At 36.3% G+C, this 17853-nt stretch overlaps 1 protein-coding gene across 2 annotated transcripts in view; it reads right to left on the bottom strand.

Moving 5' to 3' along the window:
- Window positions 1-350: 350 nt before the first annotated feature.
- LOC125672672 (N6-adenosine-methyltransferase subunit METTL3-like) overlaps window positions 351-17853 on the bottom strand; it is a 28126-nt gene continuing 10623 nt past the window's right edge. For both annotated transcript variants that reach the window (XM_048908883.2, XM_048908877.2), the window contains exons 5-16: window positions 17081-17159; window positions 16418-16507; window positions 16231-16267; window positions 13007-13126; window positions 12467-12522; window positions 11220-11345; window positions 10425-10612; window positions 6376-6414; window positions 5652-5760; window positions 5009-5074; window positions 846-958; window positions 351-646 (exon numbers count right to left, since the gene is read on the bottom strand). In XM_048908883.2, the coding sequence (XP_048764840.1) occupies window positions 529-646; window positions 846-958; window positions 5009-5074; window positions 5652-5760; window positions 6376-6414; window positions 10425-10612; window positions 11220-11345; window positions 12467-12522; window positions 13007-13126; window positions 16231-16267; window positions 16418-16507; window positions 17081-17159 (1141 nt within the window). In that variant the 3' untranslated portion in view covers window positions 351-528. The remainder of the gene's footprint in view (window positions 647-845; window positions 959-5008; window positions 5075-5651; window positions 5761-6375; window positions 6415-10424; window positions 10613-11219; window positions 11346-12466; window positions 12523-13006; window positions 13127-16230; window positions 16268-16417; window positions 16508-17080; window positions 17160-17853) is intronic.

The following is a 17853-nucleotide window of genomic DNA, read 5'->3' as shown; positions in this document are numbered from 1 at the left end:
ATTGTGGCCCCATCCTACCTCTAGGGGCCATGATTTTAACAAACTTGAATCTGCACTATGTCAGGAAGCTTTAATGTAAATTTCGGCTCTTTTGGCCCATTGGTTCTTGAAAAAAATTTTTTTTTTAAATGATCTACCCTATTTTTGTGATTATCTTCCATTTGAACAAACTTGAAAGCCCTTCACCCAAGGATGCTTTTTGCCAAGTTTGGTTGAAATTGGACCATAGGTTCTGGAGAAGAAGTCAAAAATGTAAAAAGTTTACAAACAAGACAGACTGAATGATGAACAACAGGCAATCAGAAAAGCTCACTTGAGCTGAAACTCAGGTGAGCTCTAAAGCAAAGTACTTTACACAGTTTACATGTACATTTATTGCATGTCATTCTGAAATGTTTACAATATTCATTCTGTGACAAATCCATGTAATCAATTGTCTGTGTTTTCATCGATGCCCCTTCACTTAAGAATGAAATGGGCACAAGTTATGCCATTGACCCACGACGTTTTTTCTTCAGCATCTGAGGATCAAGTTTTTGCCTTGGGTGGCTCCAAGCAGTTTCCATCAGGGTACTTTTCTTTGAACCTGCTCACAATGTCTGGGTCTTTTAATCTAACTCCTTCCACCTGGTTGCCAAGAGTAATCCTGAAAGAAACATTCCAAATTAGGAAAACAGATGTGATTTATCAAACTGTGTATGTTTGATATCTATCATTGAATTTGAAGCCACCATTAAGATAGAAAGTACATGTGTAAAACAAGATAATAGATACTTTACTGCATACAGATTTAGGCTAGATGAAAATAGCAAACAGAAAATTATCCATCCAGTTATAAGTCTCACCAGTTTGGTTGGACATTATGGGGACGGCCAAATAACTCCACTTTTCTGGTTCCTGGAGACAATCTTTCTATGATACCATAAACTTCATCTGGTTTATGACTGGTAGCCCTCACCTGTTTTAAATTGTGACAAAGTTTATCTACAAACATTGATTCAGGGGCATTTATATCATACAGATTTATGTATATGGGTCTCCATTGTGATTCCTTTCTGGACAGCCATGGGTTATGGTTTGACAAACTTGAAACAACATCCTTTTAGCATATTTCCTTATTCATAAAACATTTAAAAACAAGTAAATACAGGGAATTTATGTCCCCAAGAATAAGTGGGCCACATCACTCACCCGAGTCACCTTGGCCCATACCTAAAGATTTTCTATATATATTTGCATATAAAACTTTGGTCCCTATTGTGGCCCCCCCCCCCCCCCCCCCCAAGACAATGATTTTTACAAACTTGAATCTGCACTGTCAGGAAGCTTTCATGTAAATAATAAACTTCTTTGGCCCAATGGTTCTTGAGAAAAAATTTTTAAAAAATTCTCTACATATCAGTATGTAAAATTTTGATCCCCTATTGTGGCCCCATCCTACCCCTAAGGGGCCATAATTTGAACAAACTTGAATCTGCACTATGTCAGGAAGCTTTTCTATAAATATGCTGTTTCCTAATCCAGTGGTTCTCGAGAAGATCGATTTTTAAAGATATATTTGTATGTAAAACTTTGATCCCTATTGTGGCCCCTTCCTAACCCTGGGGGCCATGATTTGAACAATCTTGAATCTGCACAATGTCAGGATGCTTTCATGTAAATTTCTACTTTCCTGGTCCAGTGGTTCTTAAGAAGATTTTAATGATTTTCCCTATATTTTTGTATGTAAAACTTTGATCCCCTATTGTGGCCCCATCTTACCCCTGGGGACCATGATTTCAACAAACTATGTCTGAAAGCTTTCATGTAAATTGGTACTTTCCTAGTCCAGTGGTTTCTTAAGAAGATTTTCCCTATATATTTGCATGTAAAACTTTGATCCCCTATTGTGGTCCCATCCTACCCCCAGGGGCCATGATTTGAACAAACTTGAATTTGTACAATGTCAGAAAGCTTTCAAGTAAATCTCAGCTCTTCTGGCCTAGTGGTTCTTAAAAAGATTTATAACTGACCCCACCCTATTTTTGCGATTATCTTCCCTTTGAAAGGGGTATGACCCTTCCTTTGAACAATCTTGAAAGCCCTTCACCCAAGGCAAGGATGCTTTGTACCCAGTTTGATTGAAATGGACCCAGTGGTTCTGGAGAAGAAGATAAAAATGTGAAAAATTTACGTCAACGACGCTGACAGATAACAAACAAATTTTGATCAGAAAAGCTCAGGTGAGCTTAAAAAAAAAAGCAGACGGAAAGAAAGCAATTACACATGAAAATGATTCTAATGCTGACTGAAGTTTTCCAAACTCAAAGTAGAGAGAATGGAATTGTGGGTAGGGGACCAGACTAACTTACAACTAGAACAAGCATTCTGTTATCATCTCCCCTACCCGTCCCTCATAGGATATCTGTATCTTACATGCATAAATATGAGAAAAATGATGATATGTAATGAGTACAAATGCAATTTTGGAGGGAAAAAAACATGATTTTCAAAAATTTATCTCAATGAATATGAACAAAAAATTCTGGCAGATTTGAACTTGTGATCTGTGGGTTGCTAACCCAAATTTGATTAAAATTGGCTCAGTGGTTTCAAAGATGAAAAAGAGAAAAGTACAGAATGATGACAGTGAACAAATTGAGCTAACTAAACCGAGTTTTCACATGGAAGGTACATGCATCTATCAATTACAATTCATTGGATTGACGATAAAGTGATTCTGATTGGTGGACATATTATGTGTATTTCAAACAAGATGTGAAACATGAATGTCTCTGGCAACAGTACCTATCATAGCCAATTCCATCGCAACAGTACTATCATAGCCAATTCCATGGCAACAGTACCCATCATAGCCAATTCCATGGCAACAGTACCTTTCACAGCCAATTCCATGGCAACAGTACCTTTCACAGTCAATTCCATGGCAACAGTACCTTTCACAGCCAATTTCATGGCAACAGTACCTTTCACAGCCAATTTCTTGGCAACAGTACTATCATAGCCAATTCTATGGCAACAGTACCTATCATAGCCAATTCCATGGCAACAGTACCTATCATGGCCAATTCCATGGCAACAGTACCTTTCACAGCCAATTCCATGGCAACAGTACCTATCACAACCAATTCCATGGCAACAGTACCCATCATAGCCAATTCCATGGCAACAGTACCTATCATGGACAATTCCATGGCAACAGTACCTTTCAAAGCCAATTCCATGGCAACAGTACCTATCATGGCCAATTCCATGGCAACAGTACCTATCATAGCCAATTCAAAGACAACAGTACCTATCATAGCTAATACGCAATTTCCGAGTTGCCCAATAGTTCTTTCCCTTTGTGGAACTCTTACGTACAACATACTATCGTCCACACGCGGTGGTACAAATGCTTATCGCTGTCTTCATATATTGCCTAAAGGCCGATTATCAGACATCAAACAACCACCCAAACTGCAGGGACACACAATATTAGTAAGTTTATTGGTATTAAATAATAAAATAGCTCAAACAAAAATCGATAATCACTTTTCTTCTTTGATTAAAATATCACTTGTACAGAAGAGGAAATAAAAAATAATTTCATATTTAATTTAATGTAGGCCATTAAATTCAAATATTATTCTTGATATGGTCAGTTTAATGTATATCATCGGCTGATATAATCAAGATGTACTGTGAGCAATGCTCACTAAGAATATCCCCCGCTTACCCCAATCTCCCAAAGGGTGTTGTTAATAGGTATAAATTACCTCTTTCCTGAGTGTCAAAATAAGGTATGCCTTTGTAGAAGAAAATGGAAGATATAGTCCGAACACAAATCCATGGCATAAACCTATAATTTTGATCTTGAGATCAAAGGTCAAGGTCATAAAGAGGTCATGAATGTACATCACACATAGTCTCATGGTGATACACCCATGTCTTATAGTATGACTATGTCAAAACTCTATAAGCAATTTTGACCTTGAGGTCAAAGTTCAAGGTCATATAGAGGTAATGAAGGTACATGACACATCGTCTCATGGTGATACACTCATGTGTCAAATATGGTATGCCTATGTCAAAGAACAAAGAAGCCATGGCCCAGACACGAATCCATTGTAAAAACCTTTAATTTTGACCTTGATGTCAAGGTTATATGGAGGTCATGAAGGTACATGACACATTGTCTTATGGTGATACACTCGTGTCAAATATGGTATGCCTATGTCAAATAACAAAGAAGTTATGGCCCTGAAACAAATCCATTGTAAAAACCTTTGATTTTGACCTTGAGGTCAAGGTAATATGGGGGTCATGAAGGTACATGACACATCGTCTCATGGTGATACACTCATGTGTCAAATATGGTATGCCTATGTCAAAGAACAAAGAAGTTATGGCCCGAACACAAATCCATTGTAAAAAACCTTTAATTTTGACCTAAGGGTCAAGGTCAAATAGAGGTCATGAAGGTACATGACACATCGTCTCATGGTGATCCACCTGTGTGCCAAATATGGTATGCCAATGTCAAAGAACAGGGGAGTTATGGCCCAAACACGAATCTGGAGACAGACAGACAAAGTGATTCCTATATATCCCCCACAACTTCATTCCGGGGGGGGGGGGGGGGGGGGTGTATAACAAAATTTACACTTTCATTACTTTTATCCGTATTTACATAGCTAATCTGTAGTATATGTATTTATCTTGTACCCACCCAAGCATTCAACAAAACACTGAATGTACCTCATTCACAGAAGAGCTGATACCTCGGAAGTTGCGTATTCCATGGCAACAGTACCTATCATAGCTAAATCCATGGCAACAGTACCTATCATGGCCAATTCCATGTTTTGATATTTCTCACTCACTTAACTCTCATGAAGAAATAGAAATGAAGCCTATATCTGTATTGATTCAATACAAGATCCAATTATTAATTTCTAAATCAATCAAATAAAATATAATGTCTATTAATTCAATATATAAAAATAAACATGAATTTGCATTTCACCTCTGCAACTAAAACATCACAATCAAGTCCTCGATTAGCTCCCTTTGGATTCCCTTTCACACCAACCTGAAAGAAAACAAATCCAATTTTTTTAATATAGCACAACTGCAGATACACAAACATACATTGCAGCAATAATGTAGTCCTCTCAGATTTTTTTTTATTCTGACGTTTTTTGGATCCCCCCCCCCCCCCCCCCCCCCCCCCACCCCCCCCCCCCCAATCGGAGAGTGCTACATTATTGCAGCTAAAACATACATAATGAAGACCAAAATAATACATTGGGAAACAGCCAAGGAAAATTACTGGTGAAGTCAAACTTGAATAGATGTACTCCCACAGACACACATTGTACTATAATAATTGCAACTATTTACACTGTGCTAGAGCTAGCAGATATCTCCTTTTGTCTTGATTTAATGAAATATCAGTGTTCTTTGTCAGGACGTTTGTCGTGATTTAATGACATATCAGTGTTCTTTGTCAGGACATTTGTCGTGATTTAATGAAATATCAGTGTTCTTTGTCAGGACGTTTGTCGTGATTTAATGAAATATCGGTATTCTTTGTCAGGACGTTTGTCGTGATTTAATGAAATATCGGTATTCTTTGTCAGGACGTTTGTCGTGATTTAATGACATACCAGACAGTGTTCTTTGCCGTGATTCAGCCAGTGACCCGTTCGGCCGGTACGTATGATTCTCTGCAGCTGGTTTGTTTTCACCCAAATCAGCTCATCAATACGCTTGTACCTAAACAACACAAAATCAGTTCATCAATACGCTTGTACCTAAACAACATAAAATCAGCTCATCAATCGTTTGTACCTAAACAACACAAAATCAGTTCATCAATACGCTTGTACCTAAACAACACAAAATCAGCTCATCAATACAGATGACCTTAAAAATGGATGTTCCGTGTCACAGTAAGTGTGGCACGTTAAAGAACTCTCACTGCTAGATGGCTGTAAGTACGAGCAAAGGCCTAAATTTGAAGCTCTTCATCAGCCTTGGTGATGGCTCCATATGAGTGAAAAATTCTCAAGCGAGACATTAAACAAGATACTATCAATCAATGTGTTTGTACCTAAACAACACGAAATCTGGAGTTTCATGTAAACTCTGTCAGCTTTCACTTTCAGAATTTTCACGTTTTGTCATCCTGCATCAATCTCAAAATGATTAAGCTATTAATATCTTCAATTAAACAAACCCACAAATAAAACACAATTTATATAATGGGACTTAAATAGAATCAAATATAATTTATTTAATGAATTATCTGATATCATATACTGGTTTCTATATACAAGGAACATGTATTCACCACAAGTTTACCTTCTTGTTCAGGAAAAGCTGACTTACCCCCATAGATCTAGACATTCTCTGCCTAACTCCATAGCTCTGAAACAGAGATTCTGACAGGTCACAACTGAATAGGACGAGGAAATTACATTCCACATTACCTTTGGATTCATTAACTAAAATACATACACGTAAACAGGAAATGTATTAATAGTGAAATCTTCATCTTCAGAGAGTTTAATTATAGTGAATATCGCTTTAACAGGTTAGAAAATCGATCTACTCCCTACTTCCTGAAACCCAACAGAAAATTTACCCATCGACTGCCTTTCGAAAGGTACATCAACAGAAAATTTACCCACTGACTACCTTTCTAAAGGTACATCAACAGAAAATTTACCCATCGACTGCCTTTCTAAAGGTACTACCATCAACAGAAAATTTAACCATTGACTGCCTTTCTAAAGGTACATCAACAGAAAATTTACCCATTGACTGCCTTTCTAAAGGTACATCAACAGACAATTTACCCACTGACTGTCTTTCTAAGGATACATCAACAGAAAATTTACCCATCGACTGCCTTTCTAAAGGTACATCAACAGAAAATTTACCCACTGACTGCCTTTCTAAATGTACATCAACAGAAAATTTACCCATCGACTGCCTTTCTAAAGATACATCAACAGACAATTTACCCACTGACTGCCTTTCTAAAGGTACATCAACAGAAAATTTACCCATCGACTGCCTTTCTAAAGGTACATCAACAGAAAATTTACCCATTGACTGTCTTTCTAAAGGTACGTGCATGAAGATTTTCTCGTTAAACAAATTCAAAGTTTCAGTACTTTAAAAATCTTTAATCAGGACAGGACACATAGAACAGGGGGAGACACAAGTCTATGTACAGTGTTCACAAGTCTATGTACAGTGTTCACAAGTCTATGTACAGTGTTCACAAGTCTATGTACAGTGTTCACAAGTCTGTATATAGTGTTCACAAGTCTATGTATAGTGTTCACAAGTCTATGTATAGTGTTCACAAGTCTGTGTACAGTATTCACAAGTCTATGTACAGTGTTCACAAGTCTGTGTACAGTATTCACAAGTCTATGTACAGTGTTCACAAGTCTATGTACAGTGTTCACAAGTCTATGTACAGTGTTAACAAGTCTATACACAGTATTCACAAGTCTGTGTACAGTGTTCACAAGTCTGTGTACAGTGTTCACAAGTCTATGTACAGTGTTCACAAGTCTATGTACAGTATTCACAAGTCTATGTACAGTGTTCACAAGTCTCTATATAGTGTTCACAAGTCTATGTACAGTGTTCACAAGTCTGTGTACAGTATTCACAAGTCTATGTACAGTGTTCACAAGTCTGTGTACAGTATTCACAAGTCTATGTACAGTGTTCACAAGTCTATGTACAGTGTTCACAAGTCTGTGTACAGTGTTCACAAGTCTATGTACAGTGTTCACAAGTCTATACACAGTATTCACAAGTCTGTGTACAGTGTTCACAAGTCTATGTACAGTGTTCACAAGTCTATGTACAGTGTTCACAAGTCTATACACAGTATTCACAAGTCTGTGTACAGTGTTCACAAGTCTATGTACAGTGTTCACAAGTCTATGTACAGTGTTCACAAGTCTGTGTACAGTGTTCACAAGTCTATGTACAGTGTTCACAAGTCTGTGTACAGTGTAGTCTGTGTACAGTGTTCACAAGTCAATACACAGTATTCACAAGTCTGTGTACAGTGTTCACAAGTCTATGTACAGTGTTCACAAGTCTGTGTACAGTGTTCACAAGTCTATGTACAGTGTTCACAAGTCTATACACAGTATTCACAAGTCTGTGTACAGTGTTCACAAGTCTATGTACAGTGTTCACAAGTCTATGTACAGTGTTCACAAGTCTATGTATAGTATTCACAAGTCTGTGTACAGTGTTCACAAGTCTATGTACAGTGTTCACAAGTCTGTGTACAGTATTCACAAGTCTATACACAGTGTTCACAAGTCTATGTACAGTGTTCACAAGTCTGTGTACAGTGTTCACAAGTCTGTATATAGTGTTCACAAGTCTATGTATAGTGTTCACAAGTCTATATACAGTGTTCACAAGTCTATGTATAGTATTCACAAGTCTATGTACAGTGTTCACAAGTCTGTGTATAGTGTTCACAAGTCTATGTATAGTGTTCACAAGTCTATGTACAGTGTTCACAAGTTTATGAACAGTATTCACAAGTCTGTGTACAGTGTTCACAAGTTTATGAACAGTATTCACAAGTCTGTGTACAGTATTCACAAGTCTATGTACAGTGTTCACAAGTCTATGTACAGTATTCCCAAGTCTATGTACAGTGTTCACAAGTCTATGTACAGTGTTCACAAGTCTGTGTACAGTGTTCACAAGTCTATGTACAGTGTTCACAAGTCCGTGTATAGTATTCACAAGTCTGTGTACAGTGTTCACAAGTCTATGTACAGTGTTCACAAGTCTATGTACAGTGTTCACAAGTCTATGTACAGTGTTCACAAGTCTGTGTACAGTATTCACAAGTCTGTGTACAGTATTCACAAGTCTATGTACAGTGTTCACAAGTCTATGTACAGTATTCACAAGTCTATGTACAGTGTTCACAAGTCTATACACAGTGTTCACAAGTCTATGTACAGTATTCACAAGTCTATGTACAGTGTTCACAAGTCTATGTACAGTGTTCACAAGTCTATACACAGTGTTCACAAGTCTGTGTACAGTATTCACAAGTCTGTGTACAGTGTTCACAAGTCTATGTACAGTGTTCACAAGTCTGTGTATAGTGTTCACAAGTCTATGTACAGTGTTCACAAGTCTATGTACAGTGTTCACAAGTCTATGTACAGTGTTCACAAGTCTGTGTATAGTATTCACAAGTCTATGTACAGTGTTCACAAGTCTGTGTATAGTGTTCACAAGTCTGTGTACAGTATTCACAAGTCTGTGTACAGTATTCACAAGTCTATGTACAGTATTCACAAGTCTGAGTACAGTATTCACAAGTCTATGTACAGTGTTCACAAGTCTATGTACAGTGTTCACAAGTCTGTGTACAGTGACTTCAGGTGAAAAGAGAAATCTCTTAATGTTCAAACACACAAAAAACCTCCCAAAAATCTTTGTTATGGGGATAATAATTATGATGAAGGAAAAAGTTTTACTTTACAAAAAATATGACTTTATAGGTGTTGCATTGTAGCCAGAGAGTAAAACTAGGAAGCTACCAACACATGTAGATAAAAGACAATAGTGCAAATTGTGTAAGTTTACTTCTAATCATTGATAATGTTCTGTATATCTCAATATTCCAACATACCTAGCTAATATCTAAACTGTATTGCGTACTATGTGAATACCTTTCAGTAAGCTAATATCTATATTGTGTATGTGAATACCTTCCAGTAAGCTAATATCGACATTGTATGTGAATACCTTTCAGTAAGCTAATATCTATATTCTGTATGTGAACATCTTCCAGTAAGCTAATATCTATATTGTGTATGTGAATACCTTCCAGTAAGCTAATATCTATATTCTGTATGTGAATACCTTCCAGTAAGCTAACATCTATATTCTGTATGTGAATACCTTCCAGTAAGCTAATATCTATATTGTGTGTGAATACCTTCCAGTAAGCTAATATCTATATTGTGTGTGAATACCTTCCAGTAAGTTAATATCTATATTGTGTATGTGAATACCTTCCGGTAAGCGAATATCTATATTCTGTATGTGAATACTTTCCAGTAAGCTAACATCTATATTCTGTATGTGAATACCTTCCAGTAAGCTAATATCTATATTGTGTGTGAATACCTTCCAGTAAGCTAATATCTACTGTATATTGTGTGTGAATACCTTCTAGTAGGCTAATATCTATATTGTGTATGTGAATACCTTCAAGTAAGCTAATATCTATATTGTGTATGTGAATACCTTCCGATAAGCTACTATCTATATTGTGTGTGAATACCTTCCAGTAAGCTAATATCTATATTGTGTATGTGAACATTTTCCAGTAAGCTAATAAACTATATTGTGTACGTGAATACCTTCCAGTAACCCAGAGGAAAATGAAACCATCATCTTGAAGAACTGGAACATCCAGTTTCCTCATTTCATCGTCCTGCATGGTTCCATAGGGAAGTTCCATGTGAATGTCCCAAGGAGGGTCTGCCATGACTACCGCACACTTTCCGAGGGTGGACATATCGAAATGTCGTAGGTCACACTGAATCCACTGTCAATACAAAGGTTTACTTTTCAGAATGTCCTTGCACCAACCTCTTCTTTTGTGCAATTAAGAAAAGATGTGTTTGTGAAACAATGATGCCCCCAGATTACAACAAAGTAGAACATCAGAGGTCATTGTTAAGGTCACTAGGTCAAACACTTTGGTGTCAATGGAAAGGTCTTGCCACAAGAAATACACATATCAAATATGAACGCTTTTAAATTATCTCTTATGGTGTAAAAGATATGACCAAGGTTAAAGTTTTTTGTCACAGACAGACAGGCCAAAAGCTATATGCCCCCGAATATTTGATTCTGGGGGGCATAAAAATAATGTACAAGTTTATTTAATCGTGTTAAAGATCCAGGTCCCAAGATCATGTAGCAAAATCAGACTTAAGTCAAACTTTCAATCACCTGTAAGATGTTCATTGTTTTTGGACTGAGACTTTTATATTTACAGACACTAGAAATTTGATAAAGCAATACAGAATATCAATTTTTATTTGGCATGGTTGTCTTCTTAATCATTTCATTGCAATATTCAGATTTTGACTTAAGCTTACGATGTTTCATGATCCAGGGGCCAGGCAACAGATCGCTGTTCCAGTTACCTGTGGAGGAAACATGTGGACGTCTCCATCGTTACTTTTGTCAAGGACATACTTCGCCAACATTAACTCTTTTTTCATTCCCTCCGTTTCATTTTTAGCAGGATAATCTATTTCATAATGGACATACTGAAAGAGATGTAACAGAGCTGGGAATCTCGTCAACACAAAAACATGGCATAACACCATAACAAATCCCACACAGCACACATTTACACTGTACATACTGCTAACACAGGGTTTATGTAAACACAGCACACATTTACATACTGCTAACACTGGGCTTATGTAAACACAGCACACATTTACATACTGCTAACACTGGGCTTATGTAAACACAGCACACATTTACATACTGCTAACACTGGGCTTATGTAAACACAGCACACATTTACATACTGCTAACACAGGGTTTATGTAAACACAGCACACATTTACATACTGCTAACACTGGGCTTATGTAAACACAGCCCACATTTACATACTGCTAACACTGGGCTTATGTAAACACAGCACACATTTACATACTGCTAACACTGGGCTTATGTAAACACAGCACACATTTACATACTGCTAACACTGGGCTTATGTAAACACAGCACACATTTACATACTGCTAACACTGGGCTTATGTAAACACAGTACACATTTACATACTGCTAACACTGGGCTTATGTAAACACAGCACACATTTACATACTGCTAACACTGGGCTTATGTAAACACAGCACACATTTACATACTGCTAACACTGGGCTTATGTAAACACAGCACACATTTACATACTGCTAACACTGGGCTTATGTAAACACAGTACACATTTACATACTGCTAACACTGGGCTTATGTAAACACAGCACACATTTACATACTGCTAACACTGGGCTTATGTAAACACAGCACACATTTACATACTGCTAACACTGGGCTTATGTAAACTTCTAAGAAATGTCAATCAATTTACTGCTCAGTCTTTATAAACACTGAGGATTAACACACCAGAGACAACAGTTATTAATAGAATGTGGAGGATGTGTACAATAATATTTTGAAATTGAAAAGTTTCAAATCTATCTTACTTATTGAAAAATGCAGTTTTAGTAGAAAGTACATGTAACATGAAAATATAATAATCAAAAGTCCTGCTAGATTCAAACCCATTCAACACATTAATCCATTACACTATCCTGCGAAGTAGTTAGATTTACCATGACAAGGAATATAATGATGGTCTGTGTTATGAAACAAACCTTGCATGTGTCCATATGGAAACAGGTATTGAGAAATGAACAATCTCCAAGAGATTCTGCAAACAGAAAAAATAGTAAGAGATTCTGCAAACAGAAAAAATAGTAAAATTGTAGTTCTTGGCTTCTACTACTCCCCAGTATACCATATATTAAGTGGAATTTTTAGTGAGACACAAATCTAGCAGTTTTCCCATAAAAATGGGTATATATATTTAGCGAGAGCTAATTTGAGTGACTTTATAATTCCGAGAAAGATAACTTTTACCTATGATATGGAATAAATTATTGGCAATATTCAATTTTAGCAATTTTTAACACCCTTCTCAATAATGCCAAAATTAAATCTTCGCTAAAAATTCTGCTGTCATTTTAAATTTATTAAGTTGGGATTCTGATTTCTTACTCATAAAGATATGTTTGAGTATAACATAAAATAATGAATTCATCTGTGACAACGTTTACCATCAGTACATTTCTGTATTATATGATTTCATACTAATAAAGATAAGTTTGAGCACAACATAAAATGGATGAATTTACCATCGGTATGTTTATGTATGATCTTTCGGAAGTGGAGTCTTTCACATTTTTCTTTGGATTCATTTAACTTCTGGCATTCTTCTTTGGTTCCAAACTGACAGAATTCTTGTAACTGTACACCTGTAAACAAATGAGCAAACATATAACTGTACACCTGTACCGGTATACAAACAAGCAAACAAATATCTGTACACCTGTAAACAAACATATAACTGTACACCTGGACGTGGTATACAAACGAGCAATCAGATAACTGTACACCTGTAAACAAACATATAACTGTACACCTGGACGTGGTATACAAACGAGCAATCAGATAACTGAACACCTGTTAACAAACGAGCAGACAACTGAACACCTGTAAACAAACAAGCAAACAAATAACTGTACACCTGTAAACAAACAAATAACTGTACACCTGTAAACAAACATATAACTGTACACCTGTAAACAAACATATAACTGTACACCTGTAAACAAACATATAACTGTACACCTGGACACAGTATACAAACAAGCAAACAGACAACTGAACACCTGTAAACAAACAAACAGATAACTAAACACCTGTAAACAAACAAACAGATAACTAAACACCTGTACCCGTTATACAAGCAAGCAAAGAAATAACTGAACACCTGTAAACAAACAAGCAAACAAATAACTGAACACCTGTAAATCAATAAAAATGACAAAGCTGATGTAGTGGCTTTGAACATGGAAAATACTGAAGATATATTTTTTCAGCATGGTAGAAATAATTGCCATGTTTATGGTCTTTCAAACTCTGCGGACTTTAATATCAGTGGACTTCAAGTGTCCCATATTCATAACATTATTGTTTCATGGAAATTAAAATACCGCGGTAGCCAAAAATTAAGTCATTGTATTTAAAGTATCTTAAATTACTCTATGTTCTTTAAAATTAACTCACAACTCCACCAGACTGGAATACATTATGACAAACTGATCAAGTTGTCTTTCAAACAGTCACTCACTCATAATGCATGGTAAACATTGATTGACATCCCAAACTATGTGAAAATTAGCTATATTGATTTTGATAACTTTAATGCATATTAAGATTTTCCCTATATATTTGTATGTAAAACTTTGAACCCCTATTGTGACCCCACCTTAACCCCAGGGGCCATGATTTTAACAAACTTGAACTCTGAACTACGTCAGGAAGCTTTCCCTGTAAATTTCAACTTTTCTGGCCCAGTAGTTGAGAAGAGATAATATTCAAATGACTCCCCCAGATTTTTGTGATTAATCTTTCCTTTGAAAGGGGTATGGCTGTTCATTTGAACAAACTTGAATCCCCTTCATCCATGAATGATTTGTACAAAGTTTGATTAAAATTGGTTCAGTGGTTCTGGAGAAGAAGATTTTTGAAATTTGTCAGTGTATTTTTGCTATTTCACTATTATTTCCCCTTAAAGAAAGGTGTTGCCCTTCATTTGAACAAACATGAATACCCTTCACCCAAGGATGCTTTTTGCTAAGTTTGATGGAAAATGTCCCAGTGTTTGGAGAAGAAGTAAAAAATGTGAAAAGATTACAGACAGACAGACGACAGACAACAGGTGATCAGAAAAGCTCACTTGAGCTTTTAGCTCAAGTAAGCTAAAATATATGCAAAAGCATTGAACAAAGGGGAAATTTCACAAGGCAAACTTGCATAAAAAGTTCTATGAACAAGAGGCCTATGAGCAACATTGCTCACCTGAGTCACCTTGGCCCATATCTGAAGACTTTCCATATATATTTGCATGTAAAACCTTAGTCCCTATTATGGCCCCAACCTACTCCTGGAGGCCATGGTTTTGCAAACTTGAATCTACACTATATCAGAAAGCTTTCATGTAAATGTCAACTTCTTTGGCCCAATGGTTCTTGAGAAGAAGATTTTTAAAGATTTTCCCTATATTTGTATAGTTTGGCCCCATCCTACCCCCGGGGGCCATCATTTGAACAAACTTGAATCTGCAATATGTCAGAAAGCTTTCATGTAAATATCAGCTTTTCTGGTTCAGCGGTTCTTGAGAAGAAGATTTTCCCTATATATTTGTATGCAAAACTTTGATCCCCCCTTGTGGCCCCATCCTACTCCTGGGGGCCATCATTTGAGCAAACTTGAATCTGCACTATGTCAGAAAGCTTTCATGTAAATATCAGCTTTTCTGGCTCAGTGGTTCTTGAGAAGAAGATTTTAAAAGATATTCCCTATATATTTGTATGTAAAACTTTGATCCCCTATTGTGGCCCCATCCTACCCCCGGGGACCATCATTTGAACAAACTTGAATCTGCACTATGTCAGAAAGCTTTCATGTAAATATCAGCTTTTCTGGCTCAGTGGTTCTTGAGAAGAAGATTTTTAAACATTTTCCCTATATATTTGTATGCAAAACTTTGATCAGTGGTTCTTGAGAAGAAGATTTTTAAAGATTTTCCCTATATATTTGTTTGTATTTGATCCCCCCTTGAGACCCAATCCGACCCCCAGAGGGGGAGGGGGGGGGGGGCATAACTTGAACAAACTTGAATCTGCAATATGTCAGGAAGCTTTCATGTAAATCACAGCTTTTCTGGCTCAGTGGTTCTTGAGAAGAAGATTTTTAAAGATTGTCCCTATATATTTGTATGTAAAACTTTGATCCCCCCTTGTGGCCCCATCCTACCCCCGGGGGGCATGATTTTAACGAATCTACACTATGTCAGAAAGCTTTCACGTAAATATCAGCTTTTCTTACTCAGTGGTTCTTGAGAAGATTTTTAAAGATTTTTCTTATATATTTGTATGTAAAACTTTGATCCCCTATTGTGGTCCCATCCAACCCCCAGGGGCCATGATTTGAACAAACTTGAATCTGCACTATGTAAAAAAGCTTTCATGTAAATTTCAGCTCTTCTGGGCTTAAAATGGTTCTTGAGAAGAAAATTTTTAAATGACCCCATCCTATTTTTGTGATTGTCCTCTTTGATGGCCCTTCATTTGAACAAACTTTAAAGCCCTTCACCCAAGGATGCTTTTGGCCAAGTTTATTTGAAATTGGTGCAGTGGTTCTGGAGAAGAAGTCGAAAATGTAAAAAGTTTACAGAAAGACCGACAGACAATGGACAACAGGCGATCAGAATAGCTCACTTGAGCTTTCATCTCAGGTGAGCTAAAAACAGGTGATTTTCAATTTTCAACCATTATAATCATAATCAACATACCTCCCTGAGATTTAAATCTTGTCACTAATATTTGCTCCTAAAACGAGAAATACATTATGAGTTTTCAAAACACCAATAGATATTATCATTATATATGGAAAACATTCCCATGACAGATTAAAAAAAAATCCTTTCTTAAACGTTTTTCATTTTTCATTGACAATTAACTTGGTATGAACATTTGTACCTTTGCAGTAGGTTGTGATAGTAACTCCTGAATTTCCTCATTAACTTGCTTGCTTACTCTTTCCTTGGCTGATTGCATTGAGAGCAAACTCTTTAAGTGTAAACAAAAATGTAAATATACAATGTAAAGGAATATTGAAGAAAAAATATTTTTTTTACTAAAAAATCAAATGACAGTTACATGTACATCTCGTGCAAACCATGCAGTTCTGTGTTCTAATTTTCAAAAAAACTTCATGTACTGTACATGCATGCAAATCATAAATAAATTTCTAAATTCTCACAGTAATCATGGTAAAAATTTAATGTATGCAAGGGTTTCTGATGGGTGTATGTCGCATAAAAAGAAGAATGGTATGTCATAAACAACATTACTTCCAAAATAAATAAAAATAACAAACACATACACTATAACATGGTTACAGAGAACACACTTATAATGAATTCATGCTTACAGCACAGTGATTTTCATTCTCTGTAGTTTTAAAACACATTATGAACTTTTTGGATATAAGGAATTGCGTTTAATACGAATCAAAATTGTTGGTCACTGCACTTGTGTAGAAAAACACGAGGATGGTTGTTGACAATCACAGTTTTGATCTGATCATCGATAAATTTTACTCTCAGGCAAATATCATAAATGAATTGATGTGAATAGTACCTCCACATCGTTAATGCCTGCATCTGAGCTCTGTTGCTTTGACTGCTTCTGTGGGGGTTCATTTTCCACCTCGTCATCTCTACAAGACACAGTTCACAAAAACAGCTTTAAACAGAGGCATTACTGATATATGCAGAAATATTTGCAAGTCACAAGGTGTGAAAAGGCATGACTGAAACTTTAAAGGGAAAGGCAACCCAATTTTTTTTTACATGATAAATGATAGGATTAATTATATGATAAAGAATTGTCATACTATTCTGTTGATATATGGCCTAGATAAGCTTCAGTACTAATTCGAAAACATTAAAAATTGAAATTCCCGCTATCTAAAGAGGCTGCCATGATGTGGAACTCTTTTGTATTCAAGACCACAAAAATCAATAATTTTGACATCACAACATCTGTTCCGGTTTTGATTATCATGAAAGATATACACACTTGTGGTAGATTTTACGAATACATTGTAAATAGTTGATGCAATTCTCTCAAGCAGTTACATTTAATTACACTAATGCGAAGGGGAGATGTGAAAAAAGTTGGGTTTTTTTATTTTAAATTCCTGACCCAACCAAGTCACCTGAAAAGAAAAGACGATGTAAACTGTGGATCCATCATTTGTGTAATGACAAGTTGAGGTTCGAGACATTTGTATGAAGAAACGTGTAACATCTGCCTGGTCTGCCACTCGACTGAATGTCTTCTTTTCTTAATCTCTTCTTGGGAAAGAATGGGTTAAAATCTATACGGCTCCAAACTTAACTGTTCGTGAC

This window comes from Ostrea edulis, chromosome 1 (assembly GCF_947568905.1).
Source record: "Ostrea edulis chromosome 1, xbOstEdul1.1, whole genome shotgun sequence".
NCBI lineage: Eukaryota > Metazoa > Mollusca > Bivalvia > Ostreida > Ostreidae > Ostrea > Ostrea edulis.
Note: the sequence above shows the minus strand (reverse complement) of the source record. Positions and strands in the feature narration are given on the sequence as shown.